General features: G+C 50.8%; 1 protein-coding gene across 1 annotated transcript in view; it reads left to right on the plus strand.

The window, feature by feature from the left end:
- Positions 1 to 25096, plus strand: part of MSI2 (musashi RNA binding protein 2) — a 156340-nt gene that overhangs the window by 101985 nt on the left and 29259 nt on the right. The window contains exon 4 of the mRNA XM_017855908.1: positions 213 to 287. Within this exon, the coding sequence (XP_017711397.1) occupies positions 213 to 287 (75 nt within the window). The remainder of the gene's footprint in view (positions 1 to 212; positions 288 to 25096) is intronic.

The raw sequence follows: 25096 nt of genomic DNA on the forward strand, positions 1-25096 counted from the left end.
TACGGGTTAATTAGCAACAGCTGACAGCGGCGCCTCTGGCCACTGGAGAGAGGTGACCCAGGCCCTTGATAAAAAAAACCCTCATGGGAGACAAATTATTCTGTGAAGGAAAATAACTCAGGCTGTTCCTCATTGCCACCCTCCGTGAGATTTTACCCCAGACCTGAGGCGGCTGTACTAACAGGACTCTGATCTTTCTCTTTGTGTTCAAGGATACCCCAACTTCGTGGCGACCTATGGCCGCGGCTACCCCGGATTTGCTCCTAGCTATGGCTATCAGTTCCCAGGTGAGTGGCTTGGGGTCCCAGGGCTTTGGAAGCACAAGAGGTGGGCTGCATTTGGGGGGAGGTGAGAGGACCCCTAAAAGAACGCATTTCATACATGCATCCACTTGAAAATGACCTATACATGATAAATTTCAAACCCACTGAAGTTCAAGCCAGGATGCAGCTCAGAGTTTCTGATTAACTCAAGTAAAACTCACTGGTGCTGGGTATTTGAGGATGGCAGCTTTTAAAGGGAAAGCAGGAGAACTAAGGCAAGAGGCCTCTCTCTGTGCACACCTCCTTTTTCTGAAGCCTCTTCTAGGTTTTTTCTCACTGGGGACTGAACTCTAGGCCTGGGGCTTTCTTTCACCCTCTACCACCCCTTGCCGGCCTCCCTCACCTGCCTGATGTTTGATGTCTCCCCGCCCTTCCTTCCTTTCCTCCACTTCTCCTCCTCCCGCTCGGTCCTGACTGCTGTGGCTTCGGCGCCCTTCTGGGCTGTGTTGATGTTGAGCTGCTGGGGGTTGGGCTGCTGTCCATCTGGGTGGGCTGTTTAGATTCTCCTTTCCCTCTGCATGGGTATCAAGACTTGAGGCAGAGCCCGTGGTGATACCCGCCACATGCCAGGGCTGCTCCAGCTCCAGCTCCAGGTAGCTGGCAGGCCTGGGAGCTCACCTGGAAGAAGCAGTGAGGAGACACGTGGTCTTGTAGGGATGGGGGAGGGACAATGAAGGGAAGCCATGTTTTACAGGGTGTGCTTTTCCCCAGCCTTTCTCAAATCTGGAGTACAGATAAGAATATATTGGAGTGTGGCTGGGCACAGTGGCTCATGCCTGTAATCCCAGCACTTTGGGAGGCTGAGGCGGGTGGATCACGAGGTCAGGAAATGGAGACCATCCTGGCTAACATGTTAAAATCCCGTCTCTACTAAATATACAAAAAATAAATTGGCCGGGCATGATGGTAGGCACCTGTAGTCCCAGCTACTTGGGAGGCTAAGGCAGGAGAATGGCATGAACCTGGGAGATGGAGCATGCAGTGAGCAGAGATCGCGCCATTGCACTCCAGCCTGGGTGACAGAGCGAGACTCTATCTCAAAAAAAAAAAAAAAAGAATATATTGGGGTGTTTGGGGGTGTCTATGTTCAAAGGACAGCCGAGATTCCAGAGGAGGTGTTAGGGACAGTCTTGTCCCCTGTGGGTTCTCTGCTGAGGGAGAAGGCTCCATGGGGAACTGGGCTGCAGATGGAGTTTCACCCCTGCCTTGTAGCCATGCCTAGACCTGGAGGTCTGGGAGTGTCAGGGTCTGAGATTAATTAGGAAACAAAGGGAGTGAAGATGTGTCGCTGGAAGATGGCGCCCTGACACTGATGACAGGAGGGCAGAGTGAGGGCTTAGCCTGGTCTTTGCCTCAGAGCAAGCATTGGGGTGGGAAAGGTGCAGGCCGGCAGGTCAGGAGGCATTTGGGGGCACCTAGAGCCGTGCTGTATGGCAGACAGATCCCTCAACCAGCAGTGGAAGCCCCAAGCTCTTGTCCTGGCTCCGACACCACCTGGCCAAGTGGCCGTGGGCAGGTCACTCAGCTTCTCAGGCCTTACTTCTCTCTTTTGGAAAAGGGGGTTTGTGAGGAATGGTCTTCGGGGTCTGTGCCCCGCTCTGATTGTGTGGGTCAGAGGGTGCGGGGAAGGCAGCCACAGAAGCAGAAGTTCAAGATGGAGGAGTTTGAGTGCTGGGGGGCTCCCCCACGAGTATCCCCTGGGGCTGGGGCGGTTCTCCCATCTAGGAGGGGCCTCAGCAAGGCTCCTTGGCCTGCACTGAGGAAGCCATCCCCAAAGATGCCCCCCAGCAGCAGGCTGCTTCAGGATGGCCACAGGTTCCCAGACCTGAAGGAAGGAAGGGCACAGGCAAGAAGGACCACCACAAGAGAGGCCAGCACTCAACCAGCCACTGTCATTAGACTTTCCCATATCCAGGCAGAGACCCCCACCAGGCACAGGCACACAGGTAGAAACTCCTTCTGAAGGGGTCACAGTATGCAAGGGGCAGGACCTGCATTTGGACCAGGCAGTCCGGGCCTTAACCGCCACCTTCCACTCTCTCCCTAGGGTCCATTTGTCTGATACAATAACACTAGCCACAAGTAGCTACTAAAACTTAGGTTTAAATTAAAGTTGGCAACGCCTGTAATCCCAGCACTTTGGGAGGCCGAGGTAGGAGGATCACTTGAGGTCAGGAGTTCGAGACCCACCTGGCCAACATGGTGAAACCCCATCTCTACTAAAAATATAAAAATGAGCCAGGTGTGGTGCCAGGCGTCTATAATCCCAGCTACTCAGGAGGCTGAGGCAAGAGAATCACCTGAACCCAGGAGGCAGAGGTTGCAGTGAGCCAAGATTGTACCACTATCCTCCAACCTGGACGACAGAGTGAGACTCTGTCTCAAAAATAATAATAGAAGAAGAAGAAGTAAAAGGAAAATTTCAGTTCCTTTAAAAACACTGGCCACATTTCAGTGACTCAGTAGCCATGTATGGCAAGTGGCTATTGCCAGCACAGAATGTAGAACGGTCACCGCGGAAATTTCTTATGGGCTGGTATTGTTCCGGTGCTTAAAGGAAGAGGGCTGTTATTGGGGGGTGCATGGTCCACGCACTTAAACATGCACACCACTCCTCCCTGGAGAGACCCGTGGGGTCAGCACCCCTGTGCTTCATTCTCTGCCTGTCCTGCTCAGCCCAGAAACTGGTGACAGGTTCAAGGGGAGCTTTTCCTCTCACTTCCTCCCCTGGCTTCCCCTCCAGGGGATGACAGGCACAAAGGTTCATGCATCTCGGCCCTCCAAGTGCAGCACTGATCTGTGCACTCAGCCTGCACAACCTGCTCCCCTCCTTAATCAGGCTGCCATTGCCCCGAGTATGATGCTAGTGCCAGGAGGTTAGAATTGAGGGATCTTAACATGGAATAATTGGGGGAAGACATCAATGTGGATCCCATGCTAAGGCACCTGTCTCATCAGAGGGCCTGCCCCAGGGCCCCCATAAGTTGGCTTAGGAGACATCTGGTAGAACTCTGCCTCCATGGCCTGCATCCCTGGGCCTACCCCAGGCAGACGGATGCAGCAGTGACCAAATTGAGGCTGGGCAGAGTGACATAGGGTCCCTTGGGTGCCCAGCCCTTCACCAAAGCCAAGGCTTTGGGAATTGGGAGGGTTGAGCTGAGGGAAAGAGGATAGAGTAGGGTTGGAGTGTTTATGCCCAGGGCCCATCTGTCATGACCACAGCCCCTGCAGCTTAATACAATCAGCTGGGTTTGAATGGGACAGAAATCAGGCATTACAATGTACAGACAGCAGCTTCCTGACCTTGGGGAGTTAGCTGCCCTGTTCTGTCTCAACCATCAATCTTTTTATTTTTCCATCCTTCCCACCTTCCCACTCATTATGGAAGCCTCTTGGTTATTTTAACTAATGGCCAGAAAGGGGCCACCAGTGGCCACAAGAGTAAGGCTGCCTGCTCTCAGGAAGGGTAAGAGTGGAGTGGCCCTGAACTGGGAAGGGTGGCCCCGTGGCTGGGACTGCCCACCCCACTCATCTGAGGAGCCAGGCTGGGGTCGGAGTCTATTCCCCTCCTGACCCCCTTCCAAAGGAGATGCTCCTTATGGAGTGTGGTGTCTGTGCTTATCCCAGATGCCTCCCAAGTAGCCAAGTGTTTTCAGACACAAAGCCTAGGTAGGTCCATGTGTCGTTCCAGTCAAGAGCGCAGGGAGTAGCTGAGCCCCTCTAGAACCAAACTTGATGCCTGCTGGAGTCACAGCCTCAGGGCCAGGGCTACAGAGAAGCTTTGGGATGCCCTGACTTCCATCTGTCACCTCATGCCAATAAGGAAGGTTTCTGGTGGATCTGGCCAAGGTGGCTGGGGTACAGAAGGGAGACCCAGAAATGGGGCAGCCCAGCCCTCTGCCCTCTCCTCATCCCCATCAGGTAGATTCTGCGGACCCCTGCCACACCCTGGGGATCCTGTGACTTCGTGACATCGCACAGCAGTCCTGTCACCTCCCAACTGTCCTGATGTTTTCTTTGTGGTCTTTCTTTTCAGTGTCCTCACTGTATGCCCACTTTACCCACTTTCCACCTCCAGCCCCCCTCATGCTGTGCGTGGATCCCAAACCTCTCCCAGCCCCTTTCTGAGTCCCCCTAGCAGGGCCATGCAAGATAGCTAGCTGGGAGAGATGAAAGCACGCCCAGGTCCTAGAGAGCTCCGAGACTCTTCATCCTGGCTGTTCTCGCTCATAAACCAGGTAGCCTGGGTCCCCTTTCAGGAAGATGCAGTCTGATCCCCTTTATAAACGGCCCTCCTTTCCACCTGGATTTACCCTTTCTATGAACATCCATCTCATCTGGCTGGGGGTGCAGATATCACTCTTAGTAGAGGCTCATTCTGGCCATGTGACATGGGGCTGCAGGGACCTTCCTGGGCCACATACCTGGTGACACGTGGCACCTGGCTGTGCCCATCTTCAGAATTCTGTGAGAATAAATGTAATGTTCCTAGAGAAGGCTAGACACTGGATAGTTTTTAGAGTGGGGAGTAGTTCTTTTCTAGAAAGGCTGGGTGGTGACCAGCCACTCTGGAAACAGCTCCTGCTTCCCACATCCAGGTGTCCACCCCAGCCCGGAATTCGGATCAGGATCCCGTCTTGAATTATTATGGGTTGTGATCAGGGATCTCCCCTGCTTCCTCTCTTTTCCCTGCTCTGGACTTCTCATTTCAGTTTAATCTGTTAATTTCTGTTCTTATTTCACTTTGCAGACTATTTGCCGATTTCACAAGACATAATTTTTATCAACTAGCTCTTAAGAGAGGCATAGCAAAGTGGGGTTTGTGACCATTTCTAGAGAGAGAGGACACAGTCCTGGCCTGGGCTGCCCCCGCTCCCGTCAGTGGTCACTGAAAGTCTGTCCTAACTGCCTGTTTGAATGAATGTTCTTTTTCTCATTTTTAACTCTTGGAAAAAACTCGTGTCCTCATTTCTTCACTCAATTAAAAAAAGAAAATATTCTCCAGTCCCCTCCCACTTTGCTTCTCGTGTGCATTGTGACCAACCCCACTTCCCCAGAATGTAACGGGGCCAGAGGGAAACTTCTCACAAACTTCGTAGCGCCTCCTCAGGGGAAGCTAGGAAGAAGACATCAAATTTTTTTAAGTCATGACCAAACAGGCTTGTTGGGGACATTTCATGGGGTGAGCTTTGAAGTGCTAGTGGTCCAGAGGGGTTGCAAATACGTGACTTGGAGCACCTGTGTCTTACGATGGACAGCGATAAAGGAAACACACAGAGACAGACTGTTCTCTAAGAATGTGAAAAACCTAATCTGGAAGAGGAGCTATAGAAACACTATCTGACTATCTTTGTCTTTTGGGGCAGTGGCTATTGCCATAATCACAAGTCTGTCTGTCTTCGAGAAGGGACAGTGGAGTCACCCAGGTGCTACCACATGGCAGCCACGGTGGGCACCGATCCACAGTGGGCCCCGCCTTCCCCAGCTTGCCTCTGCCCATGCTGGCTTGGCCTTGCCTGCTGGCACCATTGGGGTGGGAGGGGGTGAAACACAGGGGGCCCATCTTGATCAGGCCCCATCTCGAGGCTGGCACTCCTGCCCATCACCCTTAGAAGGATCTTTTCCCATGCCTGACTCCCTCCATTTCCCTAACTGAAATACACCCACTCTCTTGGATTAATGACATACCGCTCAGTTGGACCCTCAAGAGTCACCGTGTTGTTTGTGCTGGTAGTTTGTGAGAAGTGACCTGCGTGCACGCTTCCATTTGATGCATTTGATGTGAGTGAATCCATACCTTTGAATGTCATTGTCCTCGAGACCCTACATGTGCAGTTTGGCTCATCTCATTAAAGATGCTTGATGTAATAATTGGTTAGTTTCCTTTTATTTTCCCACAGGCTTTTCCATGAGTATTTTTTTTTTTTTAAAGAACAAATCTGTATGGCTTTCCCCCTCCCCTCCATATTTTGTTTTGCTATGAATTGCTTTGCTTTGGTGAACTTGTCCTAGTATGCTTGCCTCACAAACGTTTTAGCCATTGTGAATTTTCTTCATCTCTGTATATAGTTCATCTGTGCTTCTTCCTGATGACGTTTTATTTTTTTCCCCTGTAAGCAACCGAGGTAGAAAAATAAATTGTTTACCACGGACATGCTGTGTGCTGCCGTCTCTTAGCCTGACAGTGTCCTGTTCTCGCTCCGGGGGAGGTGAATGCACGGAATAACCAGCACCGATGACAGCCCTAGTGCAGTTTCTAAAAGCATGCAGACTCCCTCTGGCTGCCGCCTGTTCCCAGCCCTCCGCGCTTCCTGGCGTCCCCTATACTTGCTTGAGGTGGTCTGTCCTTGAGCAGAGCGGCAGAGCATCTGCATGCACCAGCTGCACGGTATCGCCCCGATGCTCCTTCCTCTGCCATGGCTCCCCTCTCGAATGAAAATGCCACACGCATCTGGAGCCCCTCACATCTGTCTGTGCACTAGGTGTGTGCGCACACTTGCCCTCGCGCACACGGGCCTGCGTGTGGTTGTGCACGTGGCCTGCTTTCCTGACTCCCCACAGCACTGCAGGTGGAAGAGGCACCAGTGTACAGTGGGAATGTTCTTAGCTATGAAGCCAGAGGACCTGGTTTCCAGGTCTCACTTGGCCACTTAGTAGCCATGTGGCCTTGAGCAAGTCAGGTACCCCTCCAAGCCCTGGAGATAATAAAAGTGCCTAGTTAGTTGAGTTGTTAGAATTAAGGGATGACATGTGCATGAATGTGCCTTGTAAGTTGGGAAGTGCTATAAAATTGGAAGTTTTAGAAATAGTGGGCGTTGATGTTCTTACTAAGTCAGCTCTCCACAGTGGTTTTCCCATTTTTATCCCCCATGATGGATCTGTCATCAGTGAAAGGAATGATACAGGATTCCTACGTGAAGCTAGAGACTTACTGGGACTTCCTGCCCACCCTCACACCCCATCCTTTCTCTTCCCTCCTTCCCCATTTTGCTGATCACCAGGTACTGAAGTAGTTACCAGACATCTGGACATGAATAAGCCTGACTCCTTCAGATGTTCTTGGGCTAGCCAAGGGCGAGAGAAGCAGTGATAAGACCAATTGAACATCATAAGACAGGCACTTCACTAGAGAGAAGGAAGGTCTGGCTAGGCATAGTGGCTCATATCTATAATCCCAACACTTTGGGGAGGTCGAGGTGGGTGGATTGCCTGAGGTCAGGAGTTCAAGGCCAGCCTAGCTAACAAGGTGAAACCCCATCTCTACTAAAAATACAAAAAATAGCCAGGTGTGGTGGCGGGCGCCTGTAGTCCCAGCTACTTGGGAGGCTGAGGCAGGAGAATCGCTTGAGCCTGGGAGGCAGAGGTTGCAGTGAGCCGAGATCACGCCATCGCACTCCAGCCTGGGTGACAGTGAGACTCTGTCTCAAAAAAAGAGAGAGAGAAGCTCTCTCTGCTGTAAGGGTGCAAGGGTGGGCTGCTTGCCCAAAGTGCCCTCTAGAGAAGGTGACACCAGAACTGGGTCTCAAAAAGCCAAACAGAATTAACCAGGTAAAGAAGGAAAGGAAGTATGTCCCAGACGGAGAAATGACATGCTTAGACATTGAATCAGATAGTTTTAAGAAAGAAGAGAAACACAAAAGTAATAAAACAGAATAATAATGGACTAAACAAAATCAGAATTCATTTGTCTCTCATGTAAAAGAAGCCTGGATGTGGCTCCATAATACGCATGGTCTGGGTTTCTTCTCTAATCTCATCCTATTCTCTTCAGCATAAGACTCCACCTCATAGTCTAAGAAGGCTGCTCAAACTCCAGCCATCACATATTCATCCCAGAGGAATACATCTCTTCCCTTTAGTAATGCTTCTTAGAAGTCATGCAGGACATTTTGCTTAGATCCCATTGGTCAGAACTTGGTCACATGACCAGTTTCAGCTGCCCGGAAACCTCAGAAGTGTCTTTTTTTCCAGGTAGCCATGTGCTCAGCTAAAAATAAAAGATTTTGGTACTAAGAAAGAAGAGTGGAACGGCTACTAGTAGACACTTAGCAATTTCTACTACACACCTGAGAGAGGAAGCATTGCAGGTCCCAGGGATTGTGAGTAGTTCAGTGCAAAGGGAGCTTGCAGAAACATCTTGGGTGGGAGGAGAACTACAAGGCTGGAGCCATGGTGGGCCTGCTGAGTCAAGTTTAGGAAGTTAAATTTGATCCCCAAATAATATGAAGTACTTAGAGATGATTTCACATACAGAAGTGATGTGGTTGAGCTTCCATAGTGAGTCAGAGGAGTTTGGAGAAGTGAGGGGCCATGAGGGTGAGTCAGGAGGATTGTCCCTTCTCTCTGCACCCCACCTCCTCTCCTCTCCGCCTCGTCCTCTCTTGGCTCCATCCCTATCTCCCTGCCTGGGGCTGGCTAGGGGTTCTTTGAGCCCTGCAGTTCTACTGGGGACAGCAGAGTTAATATGGCCCTAACTGCCAAAAGGCCTCTGGGCCAATATTTTGACAACCAACATTCACCTCAGCCACAGAGCACTCAGGGTGGCCAGGAGGCCAAGCTAACATCTCATGGCTTGGTGCTCAAGCCTCTCTCCCAGGATACTGTGTGCAAACTGCAGGGGCAGCGCAGGTCCCCAGGCAGGGAGACCCTTCCCCAGCCTACTGAACTTGAACTCTGGTTCGCAAAGTGCCAGTTTGTGCTCCTACCTCTTCAGCAACAGAAAACAGGTTTGCTCTTGGGTGCTGATGCTGACTGATGAGTACTGACTTCCTGGAGCACTGGCTTCAGAATGATGGTCAGGCCAAGTCCTAGCTCAGCAGAAAGGACGGCTGTAATTAGCGATGTGGCCAGTTGCTGCACCAGGAAGAACTCACGGCCTGTCTGCCATATAGCTTGCCTTCTGTATTCCTGTCCAGTGATGGTTCTTTGGTGCCAAGTGATTTTCAATCACTCTAAAAGATACGCCGGGGAGTGGGGAGGGTTGGTGTCTGAGGACAGAGATACGCTAGCTCAGGGATATCCTGTTCCTCTGGGGGGAAGCTGCTGTAGTCCATTGTCTGTAGGGCTGCTTGCAAGGTAAGCTTCAGTCAAGTCGTTGGGTCTTTGAGCAAAGGCAGAGGCTTAGTGGTCTGTCTTAGCCTGAGGGGTAGAGCTTGGATGTGGAAATCAGAGTGAAGGGAACCCAAGTTCTCAGGAGGTGGAGGAGCTGGCATAAGCAAGGTGACCAAGAGAGAAGCCTTGGCCATAGGCAAGGGGCTGCATCCTGAACCTGCTGTCACCCACCTGCCAGATCTGTCTGGTCATTGACATTTTGCAAAACATTCAAAAATGCTGCAGCTGCCATGCTCAAGGCCTAGGACCCCAGCTGGGAATGGTAACCTGGGCCACCAGGGGAGGCAACTTCAGAGCCCTTTCATCCACCCGCTCCTCTAGCCCACCCAAGTGGCAGAGACCTCTGTGGTCCGTCCCCACACAGGAGAGGCGAGACCCCTGGTTGCGCTGTCAGGGAGCTGCTTCCTGCCTTGGCGTCTCCTGTGTCCTGCTCTTTCTGGCCCAGTTCAGTGAGAGCACAGAGCCCCCTCCCCAGGCTCTGCAGTCTTGTCTGGGGAGGTGATTCCAGGCTTGCCTGGACGGCCCCTCATTTTCCTGTAAGTTGAAACTCCCTGTTTCCTCCTGCTTCAGTTTTTAAGGGGCTCTTTCCTCATTTCCTGCCCCAGAAATGCCCTCACTGGGACCCCTGACAGACCCTCAGGCTCTGCCTGGTGCATTCTTCTGGTTGGCTTCCAGAATGGAGCCCAACCAGTGAGCAATGGCTGGTTTCTTGCTAGTAGGGAAGCAGATCTTGAAATATCAAGACAGGCTAGTTAGTTTCCCAGGTAGGCTGCCATAAGCATGGACTTGTGCGTCCAGGGACCCCAGCTAGATGTTGCGGCACTGTAAACAGAAATGCTCCCTGTCAAGGAAAGCCCTCCTGACACGGCAGCCCCCACACATCTGTCTCATCACCAGCCCTCTAATCTGAACATCCCTTCAGCCCTCGAGCCATGTCTCTAGGGATTACCCCTTCCCAGATTAGATCCACAGCCAGATTTCAAATCACAAGCCAGCTCCCTTGTGGCCAGCCCACTCCTGCACCACCTGGCCCTGTGTATACTTGGGGCTTATCCTCTCATTTGAATATTAAAGGCAAGCTTAGTCAGGAAAGCATGTCTGCTGCTTTAAAAGAAGACGGAGAAGTAAAATTCAGTGGCACACCCCAAACCCAGACCAGCTGCGGCACGAAGCTCATCAGGGCTGTGACTATGTTGCCACGTTCCTCCCTCGGCGTGGAAAATCAGGAGTTGACTCTATTCCCAGATGAAAGCAGAGCACAGTGCCTAATAGGCACTTAATAAACGTTTGCAGAAATGAATTGGAGCAATCTGAATTGACGAGAATTGCGGGTTTCACTTTCGATCAGCTTTCTGTGCCTCTTGAAGCTCCTCTGCATAAATAAAGGGAAATGTGAGTAAGTGAACACTCAGCTCCCCATGGCACAGCCCAGAGCCCCGTGTCATCAGGCGGGAAGTCAGGAGACTGAGTTCTTGCCCTTAGCTTGCCAGGAAAATAAGGCCATCTCTAGACCTGAGTTTCCTCATCTGTCAAATGGGGCTATTGATCGTTCCTCACAGGTTGTTGAGAGGGTTCATGGGACTGGGAATGATCTAGTGCTTTAGAAAAGGTTAGTGTCATGACCAAGGAAGGCAGCCCGGCCCAAGGAGCAGAGGGCCCCGCCAGCTAGGACAGGATGGCAGCAGTTGCAGTAGGGGAGGCTGCAGGTGACCCCACACCTTGTCCTCTGTGGACTGAGGCCTCATGCCCACCAGATCTTATTTTCCCCCACCCCCCACCTGCTTAGGTCCCTGTACCACCAGCCTTACAAAGTCCCCATTAAGTCTGCTAGCAGGAACTTAATCACCTTTCTTCAAGCCCTTCAGTTTTCATTTCCATCAGCAAAAAGCAAGCTAAAGGCTGCAACTTAGAAAACAAAGCAACAACAAAAAACTGTAAATTACTCAGCATGTGAAATTCTAGGCAAAGGGCAGTGCCAGGCCTGAGGTCCGGGCAGCTGGTGCCTTCTGACAGCCAAGGACAAAGCAGAAGGCAAAGGTGTGTCCCTCACTCACTCCTCTCCAGGCTGAAAGGAATCCTGCACAGAGACTTTTTTGCAGAGCCCTGGTCAGCCTGGATCCCCTGCCCCTGAGAGACCCCAGCCAACTGGGTCACTGCCTCTGCTCTCTGTCTCTTCAGTTGGGGCAAAGGCACATTGTCTGCAGAGAGCTGGAGACGGTCATCAGCACCCGACCCGAGACAGGGCCTCCTGGGGCACAAGTATGCTGAGCAAGGGTGCAGGGAATTCAGAGCCTGGAGGAGCATCCCACGTGTGGCCGGATGTGTTCCTGAGTGATTGGAGCAGCTGCACAGGATGCAGAGGGAGCCGTTGACTCTGCTGCTGAACAGCCTTCAGGAAGGGACGAGAACTTAGTCCATTCTGGTGACTGTAATAGAGCACCATAGACTGAGTTGCTTATAAACAACATAAATTGGCCAGGCACAGTGGTTCACTCCTATGATCCCAACACATTGGGAGGCCAAGGCAGGAGGTTTGCTTGAGGCCAGGAGTTTGAGACCAGCCTGGGCAACATAGTGAGACTCTGTCTCAGCAAAATATTTTAAAAATTAGCCAGGCATGGGGGCGCACACCTGTAATCCCAGCTACTTGGGAGGCTGAAGCGAGAGTTCAGGGTTATAGTAAGCTGTGATTGTGCCACTGCATTCCAGCCTGGGTGACAGAATGAGACCCTGTCTCAAAAAAAAAAAAATAAAATAAAATAAAAATTTCATTTCTCACAGTTCTGGAGGCTGGGAAGTCTGAGATCAAAGCACCAGCAGATGGGACGTCTGGTGAGGGCCGCTTCCTGGTTCGTAGACTGCCATTTTCTTGCTGTGTCCTTACATGGTCTAAGAGGTGGCCAGCTCTCTGGGGTCTCTTTTATAAGGGTGCTAATCCCAATCATGAGGACTCCACCCTCATGACCTAATCACCTTCCAAAGGCCCCACCTCCTAATATCATCACCTTGAGGCTGAGGATGTCAACATAGAAATTTTGGCAGGGACATAAGCATTCAGACCATAGTGGGCAACATCCAAGCCGAGGTTTGGAGCACACATAGAAGTTCGCTAGGCAGATGATGAGGAGAGGGTGTTCCACCTCGAGGACCAGCAGGAGGCCCAAACACGATGTGTCTTCCCTCCCTCGCATTCCTGCCTCCATGGATTTCCCATCGGGGGAGAGGCTGTCCTAGTACTTGGGCTGAGACAGCCAGACCACAGGTTTCGGCATTGGGAAGCCAGTGCCACTCTTCCCAGACCCAGGGAATCCCGGACATACACTTGGTGAGCCTGGAATGCTGACCCCACCTTTGCCATAGGAGGCTGTTCCCCTGCTGGAGCCTTTGTGCATATGGCTGTGCAGCCCCGGTGGGCTCTGGATGCCAGCTGGCCAGGGCTGGCTGCCTTTGAGGTGGGAAAGGGAGAGGCAAGTGTAGCCTTCTGTTCCTCCCACTGAGGCCCTGCTGCCCCACCCTGAGTCTGAGCAGGTGCTTGGCTGCCCCCAGGGCATGCCTGGTTTTACGGGGAAAGGTCTGAGGCCAGCCCCACAGTTCCCTTAGTGGTACCTGCTTAGGGATTCTACAGGCTTTCTCCTGACCCCCAGGACCAGCTTTGAAGGTGCTGGGATTCAGGTAAGGCCAGGAGCACCTCTCCCCATCCCCCTGTGTCTATCCTGCCTCCTCCACCCATCCATCTCTCCATTCTTCCTTTAGGTGTTTAGCATATAGTCACCAAGCACTGTGTCACAGGCCCTGCCCTGGATGCGGGGGACACAGTGGTGAATGAGAGGTGGACCCCAGCCTGCTCGTTGGGGACAGAGCAGCAAACAGGAGTCCACTCTGGTGGAAGGACCCAGGAAGGCTCCTCTGGTCCAGCCCCTCCTAGAGGAGGTGGAGGGAGCTGGACGAGACCCTGTTTCGAGGGCAGCACATCAGGGCAGGAGGGCACTGGGAACCATCAGTCCAGCTGACCAGCACAAGCACTGGGGCTCCGGGCTCCACGTTCATGCCTGTGGTGACCACCTCACGGGACGATGGCCACACCAGCTGCTCCTCCCTGGCCCCCGCAAGCCCTCACCTCCTGCTGTCAGATTAACCCACCAGAGTCAAGCCTGCACTTCAGATAAGATATACCCCATCACTCACAAGCGAATTATCAATGTTATCTATTAAAGCCCTTTGGATGCAAAATGCCATGTAAATTAATAGGATTTTAGAATAGGAAGGCACCAAAGGGATTTCTCAGCTCCGCTACAGTTGTTACCTTGGGCAATAATAATAAAAATAGAAATAAATGTTATTATTCCACTTACCGAGCAACAGATAACCGTCCTGAGCGCCCAACGCCATCATCTCACTGAATCACTGATCTTCACTGCAGCCCTAGGAGGAGGTATCGGTAACTGGGTTTACAGAGGAGGAAAAGGAGGCAGAGAGGGAAGTTAAGTAACTTGTCTTTGGTCCGACAACTAGTCAGTGTAGGAAATGGGATTTAACCACCATTGTGTACTGTTTTCTTTAACCTCTCTGGACCTAGAATTCTTCGTCTATTACATGGGAATAGTAATGTCTTCCTTGTAGTGTTGTAGCAAGGACTGACTGAGATGATGCAAGGATGCTCCATGACCATGAAAAGTGCTCAGATGGGGGCTGCTGTTGCATTATCATTAGTGTAATGACTATTTTCTCATCATCAAAACCGAGCCCTTCCATTTTACAGGTGAGGAAAGTAAGGAATAGAGAAGACTGTCCTCCCATCCACCTTTTCAACAAGGGCTGGAGGGTAGTGGTATAAACTACTGGCTGTTGATGTTTTTAGATATTTCTGCACTAGCTGGTAAATGGCTTCTGCCCTGAGCCAAAGTGCCTCCCCACCATGCTGGGCTTTCCCCTAAGACTCCCTGACTGCTCCACAGTCTACCAGTAAAAGGATTGGTGCTCAGCATGGTGGTGTCTGCCCTTCAACATCTGAAACATCGTCCCTCAGGAGACAAAAGTGGTGGAACATCTAGGGGAGGGGATTTAAGATCACAGATGTTCATCTACTCACAGAGCTAGTGATGGGGCCAAAGTAGGAAACCACATCCAGGGCAGGGCCTGTGGCATAGTGTTTGGTGACTATATGCTAAACGCCTAAAGGAAGGATGGAGAGATGGATGGGTGGAGGAGGCAGGATAGACACAGGGGGATGGGAAGAGATGCTCCTGGCCTTGCCTGAATCCCAGCACCTTCAAAGCTGGTCCTGGGGGGTCAGGAGAAAGCCTGTAGAATCCCTAAGCAGGTACCACTAAGGGAACTGTGGGGCTGGCCTCAGACCTTTCCCTGCAAAAGTCAGAGTGCTTGAGACTTGAGCATTTGCTGTCCTGGTCGGCAGAGGTGAGGGCCATTGGACGGGGGTCTAGGATCCTGCTATGGTGGATTCATTGAAAAAGCGCATGTGGCATGAAGCTGGGGAGAAAGCAGGCGTGGAGAAGGAACCCAAAGAGAGTTTAAGATTTAGGGGTCTCAGCAAGAGACCCTGTTGGAAGGAAGCAAAACTGTGACTCTCTCTGGCAATTGGGTGTCTGAAGTTTTGGGTACAGGGAGAAGTGTAAAAAGCATCAGAACAGGGAACTCTGGAAAGATCAATGGTCAGAACATTCGTAGTTTGTCCTGACAGCCATTGGTGGTAGATGAGAGAGTGGCTCAAAAGTAGAAATTGCCATTGTTATGAGAAGTTAGGGAAGAGGAAGGTGTGATGGGAAAGAAGAACTCTCCAGATAGTTTGTTGATGCCTCTTTAGAAACTGGAATCCCTTCACCTTGAAGGTCTCGGTCTGGGTCTCAGAAAGACAGGCAGATAGATGTTTGTTCTGTGGGGAAGTGGGTGTCCCTGGCCTATCGAGGAACCACAGGCTGCTGGCACAGGGTAGCAAGGGCTGGCTTTGGAATGAACTCCATGTGGACATTCTCTCCCTTGAAGTCCTGCTGGCCAGAGAGTGATGCTGAACCAAGTGTCCTTGTAGGGCCGGGAGCTGGCGTCGGAGCCCTTGTAATGTGTCAGCCATTCCTGATGCTAGCCGTCTGGCCAGCATTGCAGCGAAACCCACATCATCCCCAAGGCCCTGGATGGTCAGGCCAATGATGCCTGAGGCTGGAACTCTCCAGGGCCTCTGAAGTCAGGGATCTGTCCCCTGCCCTCATGTCAGTGGCTAGTAACTGGAAAGAATTACCTGTGTCTTGGTCATGTGTCCAGGGCCCAGCTCAGTAGTTTTTTTTAACTGAATTGAATCAAAGTGGTGAGACCTTTGGGGGTAGGTCAAGATCATAGCTATGGGAATACCTCCATTTTCTTTCTCTCTTGCCACTTGATCTTGGAGAAAAGGATTCATTGGAATGGCCGCTCCTATACTCTCATCCCTGAGGACTGAGTCTTCCGAGTGCTCCCTCTGTCTTCAAGTGGCGTTTGGTGTAGCCACACCCAGGTCCTTGAGCTCAGCTAGAAGACCCTAGAGCAGACACAGCCAATGCCTGGTTCCAAGCTAGAGGGGTCCGAGGCACAGGTCCCCCACCTTCTTCCTGGAAGAGTGAGCCACAGCCTCCTTTAGCCCAGGCCCAGCTTACCATTAGCCAGTTGTCTCTCCTTGGGCAGTTGATCTGTGTGCAGCCTGTCCTGGGACCCCAGTCCCATAAATAGAGCCCCTTTGCTGTCCACTGCTAGCAACTCTAAGCTCCATGAGGGCAGAGACTGTGTGTGTGTTGTTCACTGCTATGATTCTAGTGCTTATAACCGAGCTTGGCCTGTAATAGGCACTCAGTATTTACTAAGAGGGCACAGGGCTGAGAATGGGTCTTGAGTTATCAGTTCTGCTGCAGCTCACTGCGGAAGTTCTGAGTGAGTACAGGTACTGAATGCTAGGCCCCAGCCCTCTTTGGGGAGGGATTTAGTGATTCAGGGGTAGAACAGACCCAGGGAGAAGGATACTGGGCCAAAGTCCCCAGATAGAGCTTTCTGCTTCCTACCTCCCGAGAGAGTCGCAGGACACAAACTACCTACTACAGTGTTCTCAGCTCCAGCTGCAAGCTGGAATTCCTGGGAGAGCTTTGGCAGTTTCTGTTGCCCTGGTTTAACCCCAGACAGATTATATCAGAATCTCTGGAGGTAGGGCCCAGGTTGTATTTTTCAGGCTCCACAGGGGATTTCTATGTGCAGCCCAGGTGGGAAAGGTACCCTACTGGAAGAGGGGAGGCAGGAGGAATTTCTGTGGAATTCGGCTATAGGCCTGGAGCACCCCCTAGGGGTGGGATGAAAATGCCCCCTCTCAGAGAGACTGGGGGCAAGCATGCGCTCTCCCTCCACAGCCCAAGACTCCACATTCTGTGCTAGAGACAGGTTGAGGTTGAGACCAAAGCCCATTCTCAAGCTGCAGAATCTGTTTGCCAAAAACAAGATCCAATGTCACAAAAGGCCCCGCTGTGGGCAGCCAGGGAAAGGTCTCTCCCTACTCCTGGTCCTCTGCTGGGTCCGTGGGGTGGGACAGGTGCTCCACTCTGCTTCCTGAGTGCTTCCCATTGCAGGGAACCTGCGGACAGACATGCACCTTCCGCTCCTGGCTGGGCCCCCTGGTTCCGCTCTTGCCTTTTCTGAGGATTTCTTTGTTGCTTCCCATGGGTGCTGCCTAACTTCTATTTTATGCTTCCACAAACCCATTCATCCGATCGGAGGTGCCCAGACAGAAACACTTTCTGAAACCTAACGAAGGTTTGACATTGCAGTGCACCTTCCTTTTAGTCCTATCAGTCTGAAGAGTTACATACATATCTTTTTTAAAATTAAACTAAACAGCAGCTGTATTAAAAATTATCTGGGGCAGTTTTGTGCCATCCCTGTGTTTTAGGAACTAACACCCTTAGGGCTCTTGACTGTAGGACCTCTCTCCTTTAGGCAACGGGACCAACCTGAGCCGCCAACCTCTCACCCTTCCCAGCAGACAGGCCTGGCCTTCACATTTGGCCCCTCTCCAGAGGGACAGATGACAGGTTCCACGTGCCTGTCATTTTCCCAGCTGCAGCTGAGGGCGAGGCATTTCCAGGCCATACACTCACTCCCCAGCCCCCCCTTCCCCAGCCAGCAGCCCCAACCTTCTCCTCTGTCCGGGGGTCCCTGCGGGAGTGATGTGTTGGTACCCTTGGGAATGTCAGACTTTCTCCCAAAAATATGTGTTTAAAACAGATTCCTATTTTAAATGCCAAGGACGCCAGGGTAAGTTTTTGTTTTCAAATGGAAATACATCTTTCAAACCAAAATGTGACAATCTGATCATGTAAATGTGTCCCTTTGGTTATCAGTTGTTCCTCCTCTTTATACCCTCTGTTCTGATCTGAGTCCCTTGGTCCTCCCACTCCAGACATGTGCCATCCACCTTTTTTCCACTCTCACCCCTTTGCAGCCTCCAGCCACTGTCTTTCTCTGCATGGAAGTCAGGGCTATGGATTTCCTTGGAAAGAACCAGCCCTGTCGCATCAGGCTGGTCTGCCTGGGAGGTGGGAGCATCCTGGGCCAGCCAGGATGACAGATGGCGGTGTTTCCAAACTCTCGTAGGACATGTTTCCTACATTCTGGGTGACAGTTTCTTCTTTTGGTTGCTTATTTTTTAGTGTTTGGATTCGGTGAAGCAACATTGGGTTTAGCCAAGAATGTTTGAACCATCTATAGAAATTGCTGCTGGGGAGATGCGGGCGTGCTGGGGAAGGGGGTGGAGAGTGCTTTAAGCAAGCACAACATAGGAAAAATTGTTTCATAATGGACCATTCAGGGCCGGTGATGCGTGTTACGAGAGAGTCTTTTATAAAGATTCCCCTTAATCACACCTGTTGGAGCCAGAATTCTCTCATCTCCTCCTTTGAGAGAGGCACAGAGGAGCCACTGACTCATCTAAGATCACAGAAATAAGTAGCAACTGGACCAGAACCATTCCCCAGGCAGTCCACTCCCAGACCAGTGTCTTCTCAGACCAAGAAGGCAATGGGAGGCAAAGAAAAGGGTTCATGACGTAGTGCTGCCCAGCCCATGGTACAGAGAGCAGTTCCCTTTCAGTGGTAACTAAAAACAAAGACCCCAAAGCTTTCTCTAAATCAAGGGTTCTCTGCCTACACTGTGCATCAGAATCATCTGGAAGGCCTTTAAAAGAGCAGAGACCCAGGTCCCACCCGATTCTGTGGGCCGGGTTGGGGCCAAGGTTAAAGCTCCTCCAGGCTAGACTGAGAACACTGCACTGAGTGGAGACATTGCATTGGCTCTCACAGGGGACCGGCCACAAGAGTTAGCACCACGCCTGTATTCTCAGGAGCGCCTTTGCTTCTGCAAAGTGGAGGGGCTGGCAGACTGAAGATGTGTGCCACAATTTTACTTTTTTACAACCTTGGGCTGTACACTGGTGTCATCTGGGAAGTTTTTTGTTTGTTTGTTTGTTTGTTTGTTTGTTTGTTTGTTTTGAGACAGAATCTGGCTCTGTCACCCAGTCTAGAGTCCAGTGGCACAATGTTGGCTCACTGCAACCTCTGCCTTCTGGGTTCAAGTGATTGCCTCAGTCTCCGGAGCAGCTGGGATTGCAGGCACCCGCTACCACGCCCGGCTAGCTTGTTTTTATTTTTAGTAGAGACAGGGTTTCACCAGGTTGGGCAGGCTAGTCTTGAACTCCTGACCTCAGGTAGTCCTCCCATCTCGGTCTCTCAAAGGCGTGAGACACCACACCTGGCCCTAGGAAGCTTTTAAAGGTCCAGGTGCCAAGGCTGCTCTGCAGACCAAGTAATCAGAATCACAGGGGTGGAACCCAAAACTCAGCATTTGTTAAAGCTTCCCAGGTGGGTCCAGTGAGCAACCAGGGTTGAGAATCAGCACCCATACAGAGCAGAGCGCTCCAATTTGCCATAGTTGTGTCCCATCTGCTGGATGAATCATGTTTCTGGACCCCTCCAGGGGCGTTGAATGTGCCCCCACTGGGGTGGAGGATCGTGGGGCTAGGGAGGCTGCTGCTTGTAGGCAGTGCTGCCTTTCAGCTGCAGTGTACCCAGAGCAGTGACTGCCAGCTCATACCCTCATCCACTGCATCAGAGCATCCTGACCATCATCAACTGATGCTCATTGACAGCCTTCTGTGGGGAAGACTCTGGGCTTAGGTCCTAAGTGGTATGTATGATTGAGTCCCTGCCCTAGAAGAGTTTGTCACCCGGCAAGAGAAATAAGATATGCACACAAAAATAACTGTGCTTAGGTAAGGAAGAAGCTGGTAAATGCCAGAGAAGCAATAAAAAGTGAGTGTGGTATCATATAATCGTCACAAAACCCCCAAAACCCAAAAGCACCATTGACTTCTCACTTAAACTGGATCTTCACAACTCCAAAAAGCCCAGCGAAGTGTCTCACCCACTGTCAGCAGGTGGGTGGCATCTTTCACTTCGATGAGTCACCAACCCCAGAGCTGTGTTAGCACCAACCTCAGAGGACTTGGGTTTATCATCCTCCTCCCCACAGACAGGCTCAAGCAGGGTCTGAGATGAAGGGACTTTAGAGGTCATCTAGAGGTCATCTGTTGCAACCTCCTTGCAACAGAGAAAAGTTACACAGGTCCCAAAGAAGTGAAGTGTCACGTCCAACTGCACAGAAAAACAGGGACAGCCAGGGCTGAAGACTGGGCTTTGAGGCCAAGCCAGGTGATTGTTCTGTTATCCCACTTGAAGGGCAGAGGAACTCCATTCTAGCAAGAATGGGTCTTCAAGTCTGACTCCCATTAAACATGACAGTTCTACAAGCTGTGGCGCTTGTTCATGCCTGGAATTCCACCATTAGTGCAATTTCTTTTTTACCCAGGCATCCTCTTCTTGAATATAAGGTTCCCAAACAGGAAGAGCATAATACATTCCTAGTACCTAAGTTCCAAGTGGCCAACCTATAGCTCTCAGGCCCTCTGAGATTTGATCAGCAAAATGATTTTCTCTTTTCTGCTGGATTTACTAACATATGGTAGGTATTAAGCCACTAGGGTCATGCCTGACCCCTTGACCCACTTGTCATTGTTAGAGCTAAACAGAATGTGTATTCTAATTTTGAGCTATGTTAGCTCCACTAAAATGATGCTATGAAGTTGGGACGTTATGAAGGATACAAGACCACTGTTATCGATAAGAAATTCAGGCCAGGCATGGTGGTTCACACCTGTAATCCTAGCACTTTGGGAGGCCAAGGTGAGCAGATCACCTGAGGTCAGGAGTTCAAGACCAACCTGGCCAACATGGTGAAACCTCGACTCTACTAAAAATACAAAAAATAAATAAATAAATAAAGCCGGGAGTGGTGGCACACACCTGTCATCCCAGCTACTCGGGAGGCTCAGACATGAGAATTGCTTGAACCCTGGAGGCAGAGGTTGCAGCAAGCCAAGATTGCACCACTGCACTCCAGCCTGAACAACAGAGTGAGACTCCGTCTCAAAAAAAAAAAAAAAAAAAAAAAAAAAAAAAAAGTAAAGCAAAAAGAAAGAAATTCAGACCCCCTGTGTGCTTACTACCAGCTGACCATGGCTCCTACCATGGAGACAGTAGAACACCCCTGCCTGGAGAAGAGTCTTGTCTTGAACAAGACAGGGCTGATGGCTGGACAGAGACCTGGTAGGCCTCATCACAATGGCAGCTGTCACCTATTTTTTTTTCTCTTTGAGATGGAGTCTCGCTCTGTTGCCCAGGCTGGAGTGCAGTGGTGCAGTCTTGGCTCACTGTAACCTCTGCCAGGTTCAAGCGATTCTCGTGCCTCTGCCTCCCAAATAGCTGGAATTACAGACATGTGCCACCACGCCCGCCTAATTTTTGTATTTTTAGTAGAGATGGGGTTTCACTATGTTGGCCAGGCTGGTCTTGAACTCCCAGCCTTGGGTGATCTGCCCGCCTCGGCCTCCCAAAGTGCTAGGATTACAGGCGTGAGCCACTGCACCTGGCCAAAGAGTGTTTGTTTGTTTGTTTGTTTGAGAGAGAGTCTTGCTGTCACCCAGGCTGGAGTGCAGTGGCGCAATCTCGGCTCACTGCAACCTCCACCTCCCAGGTTCAAGCGATTCTCATGCCTCAACCTCCCGAGAAGCTGGGATTATAAGCATGCACCACCACGTCTGACTAATTTTTGTATTTTATTTTATTTTATTTTTTGTAGTGACAGGGTGTCACCATGTTGGCCAGGCTGGTCTCGAACTCCTGACCTCAAGTTATCCGCCCATCTTGGCCTCCCAAAGTGCTGGGATTACAGGCATGAGCCACCGCGCTCTCACCAATTAAGCTTACTCACTGCCAGGCATTCATCTAAGCATTTTGCATATATTAATCCTGCACTAAAATGGTCATCTCCTTTACAGTTGGGGACATCAAGGCAAAGAGAGCATAAGCACCTTGCCCAAAGTCACACAGCTAGTAAGTGACTGAGCCAGACATCGAACCCAGACAGGCTCCAAGTCTGTGTGCTCTGCTGTTTGCTGTGCTGCCCTGCCTCACGAGGAGGAGTCTAGTGGCCCCTTCACACATTGGCCAGGGAAGCTATGTTGAGGAGGGACCCCCCCCCCTTCGCTACATTTCCAGCAGTGGAGGGGTGATCATTTCCCACTCTGAGCAGTGGGGTGCTGGGCAGCTATGGGCACCTGTGGAACAAGGAGCTCTGCCACATCTTTGCTTGGCCCAAGGCCCTATGAAGAAGCCTTGAGCCCTGCCAGGACACATGCCTGGTTCCCTGCAGTCTTCCCACCAGCACCCTCTGCTAAGACAGTCCCCTACTTGATAACCCAGCCCCTGGTTTCCCAAGGAAGTAGCCTGTCCCAGGTGACCTCTGCCTCCTCAGAGCCTGAGGAGAAATGCCGAAGACAGGGCCACGAGGCCACGAGGCCAGGCTTCTCTCCCCTGTACTTCCCAGCCCTCCCAGGTCCAGCCCCAGAGGGTCGTATCCACCAGGGACCTTCCGGTCCTCAGGTGCCTCCTGTGTCCTATGAAGGGCCTGTCCTGGAGACTGCCTGTGCCCTCTGTCACCACAGCCTTAGACTCAGGCCACCAGGATGCTTCTTTGGTCTCCCGCAGCCCCAGCTGGGGTGGCCCTAGTCCACCCAACACATGCACAACACACGTGTTCTCAACACACACATCTACGTGCACCCAACACATGTACACAATACATACACTCAACATACAACACACACACAATACATGCACTCAACACACATCCACATACATCCAACACATGTACACAGTACATACACTCAACACACAACACACACACCCAATACACACATACACTCAACACACATCCACACACACCCAATACGTATACAATACATACACTCAACACAACACACACACACAATACATACATAACACTCAACACACATCCACATATGCCCAACACATGTACACAGTACATACACTCAACACACACACACAATACACACATACACTTGACACACATCCACACACTCTCAACATGTACACAATACATACACTCAACACAACACACACAATACATACACTCAACACACATCCACATACACCCAACACATATACACAATACATACACTCAACACACAATACACACACAATACATACATACACTCAATTCGCATCCACATACATCCAACACATGTACACAGTACATACACTCAACACACAACACACACACCCAATACACACATACACTCAACACACATCCACACACACCCAATACGTATACAATACATACACTCAACACAACACACACACACAATACATACATAACACTCAACACACATCCACATATGCCCAACACATGTACACAGTACATACACTCAACACACACACACAATACACACATACACTTGACACACATCCACACACTCTCAACATGTACACAATACATACACTCAACACAACACACACAATACATACACTCAACACACATCCACATACACCCAACACATATACACAATACATACACTCAACACACAATACACACACAATACATACATACACTCAATTCGCATCCACATACATCCAACACATGTACACAGTACATACACTCAACACACAACACACACACCCAATACACACATACACTCAACACACATCCACACACACCCAACACATGTACACAATACATACACTCAACACAACACACACACACAATACATACATATACTCAACACACATCCACATACGCCCAACACATGTACACAATACATACACTCAACACACAACACACACACTACATACATACACTCAACACACAACACACACACCCAGTACATACATATACTTAACACACATCCACATACACCCAACACATGTACACAATACATACACTCAACAAAACATACACACACAACACATGCATATACTCAACACACACATCCACATACACCCAACACGTACACAATACATATACTCAACAAACACAACACACAACACATACATATACTCAACATACATACAGATACACCCAACACATATGCACAACACATAACACACATGTACTCAACACACACATCCATACACCCAACACATGTACACAACACATTCAACACACCCAACACACACATCCAATCCACACATACACTCAACACACACATCCACATACACCCAACACACATACACCCAACAAACACACATACACACACCTGACACACATACACTTACATACATACCCAACACACACACCCCTTGTATCTGTGCTTGCCCATTTCCCACAAGCCCAGCCACCAAGAAGAGACCTGACCCTGGGAACTCAGTATCAGGGGCCTGTCTGCCAGGTCATATGGAAAACATATTTGGCAGGTGAGGGTTGACTGGTGAGGCTGGACGGCCTAATAGAACAGGAGGGGGATGGTGAGGAGCAGGGGAAGGGGGCCAAGAGGACCGCTGTACAGGATGCTGGTGCAAGCTCCGTCCCCTCCCCACCAGGAGGCTCCCAAGGGGCTAGACCAGGTGTTGGCATGGCCCTGGTGTTTCAGATGGAGGGCACAGAGGCAGTGGGGGTGGCGACTATGGAGCTGCTGCCCGTGCTGTGTGAGGGACAGACCGGGCAGCCCTGCTCCTTCAGCCCCTCTTCTCACACCCTCCGTCTCCAGGGTGGAGATAAAATTCCAGCCCTCAGCAGCGTCTGATGCTCCACCTCCAGCAGGAGCCTTTATCTGAGATTAAGGATAATGGATTTCCTTTCTTGGATAAGTATATTTTTTCTTCCTCTTTCAGACTTTTTGTCCAAAATGCACTCAATTCCAGAAGATGGACCTTTTTTTAACAAGTCTTTTTATTGACTGCACTCCCCTCCCCACTTCGTTCCTCCTTCCCCCTCCCCCAAGTCTTTCCATGCTTCAGAGGAAACCTGCTGTTTTAAGTGCCCGGCAAGGAGTGCAAAGGAATGACTCGCCTGCATCCTCTCCCTCCAGTGTCCCCTGGGCCTTGCTCTTACAGCAGCAGAAGCCTAGGTGTCCTGGGGGTTGGGACAGAGAGAAATAACTTGATTTCTTCCTTATCTTTCTTCAGCAATTTCTGCCAGGACCCTCATCTTCAGAAATCTAGATCCTGCCTGGAAGAAATGGGGAGAGGACTTGGCTGGGGGTCCCTTCCTTGGTCTCCCTCTGGGTT

This window comes from Rhinopithecus bieti, unplaced genomic scaffold (genome assembly GCF_001698545.2).
Source record: "Rhinopithecus bieti isolate Rb0 unplaced genomic scaffold, ASM169854v2 scaffold_41709, whole genome shotgun sequence".
Taxonomy (NCBI): domain Eukaryota; kingdom Metazoa; phylum Chordata; class Mammalia; order Primates; family Cercopithecidae; genus Rhinopithecus; species Rhinopithecus bieti.